Below are 6,155 nucleotides of genomic sequence, written 5' to 3'. Positions count from 1 at the left end.
GGGAAAGATAAAAGAAAAAAAATTATAAAATGTTAGAATATAGAAATATGGCCAGGTTTATTAGACAGGATATAAAAGTCCACATATAGTCAACTCTAAAATGATGAGAATCAGAATTCTAAAAGATACTGAAATCCACAAACTGGGGAAGGAAAAAAAATCCTCAAATGCCCACTTCTTACCAGAGTTAATAACAGATTTGCAAATGAACTACGACTTTAGGTTTTACCTTTCTCCATTTATACCTTCCTATCCTATAAGGCGACGCTAATAAGCAGTCACAACCATCAACGGGCAGACAACATGGGGAAAGGGGAAGAAGAATTAGACAACAATGTCCTGGGCAAGTCAGAGGTCATTATCATTGCCACCTTTTTAGAAAAGCCAGGAAAATACCTGCTTGCCCGTGAACAGCTGGGTTTCTCAACTTATGCGAACCTAAATTATTATGAACTTATTTTTCCTGTGTCACACACTACCTCTCACTCTGGGCAAAACAAGAAATTAAATCATTCTTTTCCAAAAGAAGGCTCTACCTATCTAAATGGTCAGGTTTCTACTCATGGGGACAAGTAAATTTCCAACTTTCAAGTTATACTTAATAGAACTGTAATTCCACCAAGTTTTAAAGCACGCCAGACTCGTTATCTGTTTGGGATCAGAATGGTACACTCAACATAACAACTTGAGTCTCATTTCCAGGAAACCATTAGGCCTGGAAGACAATTTCTCATTACTCTGCTATTTACCAAACTAAGAGTTATGAATCAACAATTTTCAAAAGTTTCTGAGGGTCCTAAAAACATGCTCCATCTCACTGGCAGTTTGGGAAATGCAAACTAAAGGCACAGTGAGACAGGATTCCAAATCCACCAAAGGTCAAAGAGAACACAGAGCAAAAGGTACTCTCTGCTTGACGTGCATTCCTGTGACCTGGCTATTCTAATTCTAGAGAGACACCAGAGATGAGGACAAAAATGGTGGCCGAAGCCATGTTTATAACTGAATGCATGAATGAAGAAATAAATAAAGGAAATAACCCAACATCTGCCAAAAGTAGAATGGAAAGATAAATTTTAGTAGAGTCCCAAAATGGAACAGTAGCACAGTGAAAAGAAACAACAGCTACATGCAACAACACAGATGCATCTCAAAAACTATGGTGAATGAAAAAAGTAAGCCACAGAATCACCAGTATGGTTTATTTTATATGAAGGTCAAAAATGGGCAGAACTAAACAATATCAGTTGCAGGATTCATACAGAGGTGATATACCTATTTTTATAAATTCAAGGGGGCAGTCACCACAGATGTGAGAGGAGCTACATCAGGGCAGGGCCCCTGCTGACGGCAGACAGAGCTCAAGTTCTGTTTCCCAAGCTGGATACCTGGATGTTTCACTGCGTTAATCTAGTATCATCATTACTTAAACTGCACATCTATGTCAGAAATGCTCTCGGTATCCACGATATATTTCATAAATTTAAAAAATCTCTGATCAAATGTCCCTAAATGTTTTTTAAAAAATCATATCCCATACTTACCTATAGCTCGATCGCCAATACGTTTAATGTAACAAAATACATATTAATATAACATACTGACTTCAAAATGTGTTCATATGTCAAAATTATTCTTTGATGTAGAGTTGAGAACATAAACAGAGAGTGATCATAAACATCAATGATAAAAACTAAGAGCTGAGAGATGAAGAAGAGAGCCTGCGGTCTGTGGTTCTCCCTCTGCGGTCTGTGGTTCTCCCTCTGACCCCTCTCCCTTCTCTCCGAGAGCCTGAAAACTGGCCTAGTGAGACTCGGAAAACAGTCAAACAGAGAAGGTGTCTCACCTCAGGCATCTTTCCATGCCTGATGCTTGAGTGGTCTGGGGTCCTGGGACGTACCTCCTCATTTGTCTCTGTCTTTTCCCCTTCTCCATTTCTCTCAAGCCAGACTAAAAAGAAACATTAACCTCAACTTCTAAGACTTGTAAATTAAAAAAATTTTTCCTTGTAAATAACTGTGCCAATCAACATATATCTGTCTAAAACTTCAAGTCCTTTTTTCTCTAAGGACAGAGCTGATGGGATGCATCAGAATCATAAACTCAAAAACAAGAGAACAAAAGAGTCAAAAAAATCAGTTCTAAAATATGGTGTTGCCTTTCTTTTCCTCTGCGACAAGTTTGATTTAGCAGGAAAACCTGGTTCTTTGGATTCTTATTCCAACCCTTCATTTCTCTTGATCTCTTGCGGGGGGGGGGGGTGTTCTGTTTACTTATTTGCACAGATACAGCATCATTCGCTAAGTACTGAAGTCTTACTAGAGGATCTTTCAATGGTCAAAAGCTATTAACCCCGCTAGGTCCAAGGCTGCATCACTGCCTTTTGTCTTTGAAGATGTCCCTGATAACAGCCGCTTCTAGGCACACACAAAAGCTGCATTCATGTTTGTGATCGAGGCTGCCCTATCTTCAATGCCCAGGACTATGTACAACACAAAATGCTTTCCCAAATAATAAAAACCATTTGGAACGATCCCCTAGAGATAAAGGATAAATGAATGCAGTAATCAGTGCACGTAAATCGAATTGTTCCGTACCGTAAAGAAACTGCGAGCACTGGGTGTAGCCTTCCTCCGTTTCCTCACATTTATCAGCAGCCGTCTGCATGTCACTGTAGGTCATGGCAAACACGGCGGCTCCGGACTCCACCAAAAACTTACACACCTGGACGCTGTTACAGGACGCAGCGCAATGCAGCGGGGTCCTGTGGACGAGGACACAGCAAGAGCTGGGGGTGCCTTCCTACACGGGACGACACCTGCTGCAACACAGCATCCGCAGGGAGAGCTCTCCAGCCTGTCACCCACCAGGCCCTTTCTCCTGAAAACCACTCTCACAGATTTTAAAAAATGAGTTAAACATAGATGCTTGAGCCCGTCCGAGAATTCCAGCCACAAAGAAAAATGTCGGGACGGCACTGGGGCCAGGACAGCACCGCGGGTGAGAGGGATCAAGGACAGAAGTGAAAGGACATGCAATCTGTATACTGATCTAAAGCAGGATAGAATATATTTAGTTCCATGTTCTGGAGCATCCAGCCTGATTATTTCCGCCAGGATGGAGGACATAACGTCTTTAAATAATACACATGCCGTAAATGTCCCTTTATCACCACCAATTTTGAAGGAATTAAAGCTGCACATAAAGAACTACCTTTACCCAACATTTTTTTAATCCTAATTCAATTTTAACTGGAAAAACAATTGCCAATTCAATTCAGACCAGAAAAATGACTGGAAAACACACATTTCAATCTATATTAGCAACTGGTTAGCAGGAACTTAGGAATAAGATTCCTTAGGAATCTTTTCCACCATCTCAAATGTTTTATAATGTATTATAAATGACTCCAGATTCAATGGTAAAGGTGGAAGAGCCGGGACCACTGCCCAGACTCAGAAGATGGGCTGGAGGATGTTAATCAAGCCCTGAAGTACAGGACATTTCTTTACCCTTTTCTTCCCTCGCCTTTTTATGTTATTCCACTGGGGTCTTTCACAAAGGAAATTTGTTTCCCACCCCCCACATCGCAAACACTATCACTAATAATTTGGTGAATATTACTACAGACTTTTTAACTGCATGGCTTTTTAATTTTTAATTTTTTTAATAGTAAAAATTTATACATAATCTGAACTCCCAATATTAGGAAACAAAGACATTGTGACACATTAAGAATTTTTTCTGCTTATGTTGTAAAGGTAAACTAAAAAAGTAGGCATAAAAAAGGCAAATACTGTTTGCTATCACTTATATGTAGAATCTGAAAATAAAACGAATGAAGAGAACAAAACATGCAGACTCACAGATGCAGAGAACAAATCAGCGGTTACCAGTGGGGAAAGCCAAGCGAGGAAGAGATCAAGACAGGGATGGGGGACTAAGAGGTACAAACTATTGTGTATAAAATAAATAAGCTACAAGGATATTTTGTACAGCACAGGGAATGTAGCCGATATTTTAATAACTTTAAATGGAGTATAATCTATAAAAATTTTGACCCTGTGTTATACACCTGAAACTAGTATAATATTGTAACTCACCTATACCTCAACTAAAAAAAAAAAACCTATTGAGAGCTAAACTAAAAAAAAAATACAGGCATAAAAAATTATACATATAGGGCTTCCCTGGTGGCACAGTGGTTGAGAGTCCACCTGCCGATGCAGGGGACACGGGTTCATGCCCTGGTCCGGGAAGATCCCACATGCCGCGGAGCAGCTGGGCCCGTGAGCTATGGCTGCTGAGCCTGCGCGTCCAGAGCCTGTGCTCCGCAACGGGAGAGGCCACAACAGTGAGAGGCCCGCGTACCGCAAAAAATAAATAAATAAATAAAAATAAATAAAAATTATACATATATACACATACATAAATGAGCTTGAAGGAAACATATTAAAATACTGATGGTGTTTACTTCTAGATTGTAGGATACAAATGGCTTGTTTTCCTCTTATTTCTCTATTTTGTACGTCTTCCACAATGGGCTCACATTACTTTTATAAAGACAGTGTTTTTAAAGTGCAACCAAAAACGCTTCTCCAAGAATTATTTATAACAAACAAAGAACTGGAAAGCAATCTAAACATCTAGCAAGAAGGAGACAGCCACAGTGAATGAGTCACAGCCATGTGGTAAGAGATGAGGCCTTTTCAATCCTATGCATATGGGTGTCTGCAACTTATGTGTGTATACATGTAAATTTGACATTACAATTATTTCCATACTGAGAGAAATACAGGCTATAAAATTAAAATACTTGCGTAAATATAGTGTGATTATAACTTTAAAAATTTTTTTCATATAGAAAGAAGTAAATCTTTCCTAGGAATCATTATTAATCATTAAATCATAATTTAATTAATAATCATAATCATTAAATCATTATCCTAGGAATAATAATATTCATCATTTACAATAATATCTCCTGGGTTTTAGCCACACACCAGTTCCGCAAGATGCTCCATGAAAAATGGATTCCATGGTCAAAACTATTGGGAGAAGTTTACAAATTATAATTCCCTCTTAGACACACAGTAGTTTCAGGGAGGTGGGGGGACCCTGCTTAAATCAGCATTTCTCGTATTCACTGAAGCATGCCAATGAACTGTGTACCACTTTGGGACATTTCTTATTTTTACTATTTAACTACTAAACTTCTGAAACTCCATCTGGGAAATTCCCTGGCGGTCCAGTGGTTAGGACTCTAAACTCTCACTGCCAAGGGCCCGAGTTCAATCTCTGGTCGGGGAACTATGATCCCATAAGCCATGCAGTGCGGCCGAAAAAAATTTTTTATATAAAAAAGTAAAATAAAACTCCATCTGCTTCCAGAACGGGAGTGAGATGACTATTACATGAAGACATATTAATTCCTTAAAAATGTCTCCCACGTCTCTCCTTCTAGATTACAAGCAGCGTTGAGGACACGCACTGACATACCTCCTCCCTTCTAACAGTGTCTACAACACTGCTCCTTCGTTGCCTACGCAGCAGATACAATTGAAGTCTGAGTGGAGTTTAAAAGAAAACCTTACCATCCATCACTGTCAGCAGCATTGACATTTACACCAAACTGTACCAGGAATTTAACAATTTCTGTGTGTCCTGCACACACGGCGTTGTGAAGAGCTGTGATACCTTCATCATTAGGCAGGCTTGGGTCATCAACCTGTAACATCAGTAAGAACAAGGGTGATCATCACTCAAGTTTTTTGCCACCTTACCTGTCAACTATTAACTGGCTCTAGGATCAAGAGAATTGAAAGAGACTCTTGTAGTCTTTTTTTTTTTTTTAAACATAATTAAAACCTTCAGGAGCCAAGAAAACTATACCAAGTACAGTTCTAGAAATATGACATTAAGTAGGCACTCCCTATAAAAAGGATTTTAAAAACAGAATAAGTCCCAGAAACTATATATCCTTACAGTCATTTTTGTTCATTTACTCTCCAACTTCCCACCACAGATGAGCATCTAAGGAGAAGTCACACTTGCCAGGGAAGGGAAGAAAGGTCAACCAAAAATATATATATATATATTTTTTTTTTTTTTTTTTTTTTTTTTTTCTTGCGTTATTGGGCTCTCTCCCCCTTGTT

The 6,155-nt window shown here is 39.0% G+C and overlaps 1 protein-coding gene across 2 annotated transcripts in view; it reads right to left on the bottom strand.

Annotated features, from left to right (window-relative positions):
* TP53BP2 (tumor protein p53 binding protein 2) overlaps positions 1-6,155 on the bottom strand; it is a 71,242-nt gene that overhangs the window by 3,663 nt on the left and 61,424 nt on the right. For both annotated transcript variants that reach the window (XM_007454484.1, XM_007454485.1), the window contains 2 exons: positions 5,595-5,728; positions 2,598-2,764 (listed from right to left, as the gene is read on the bottom strand). In XM_007454484.1, coding sequence (XP_007454546.1) covers positions 2,598-2,764; positions 5,595-5,728 — 301 coding nt within the window. The remainder of the gene's footprint in view (positions 1-2,597; positions 2,765-5,594; positions 5,729-6,155) is intronic.

Source organism: Lipotes vexillifer, unplaced genomic scaffold (genome assembly GCF_000442215.2).
Source record: "Lipotes vexillifer unplaced genomic scaffold, Lipotes_vexillifer_v1.1 scaffold634, whole genome shotgun sequence".
Lineage (NCBI taxonomy): Eukaryota > Metazoa > Chordata > Mammalia > Artiodactyla > Lipotidae > Lipotes > Lipotes vexillifer.
Note: the sequence above shows the minus strand (reverse complement) of the source record. Positions and strands in the feature narration are given on the sequence as shown.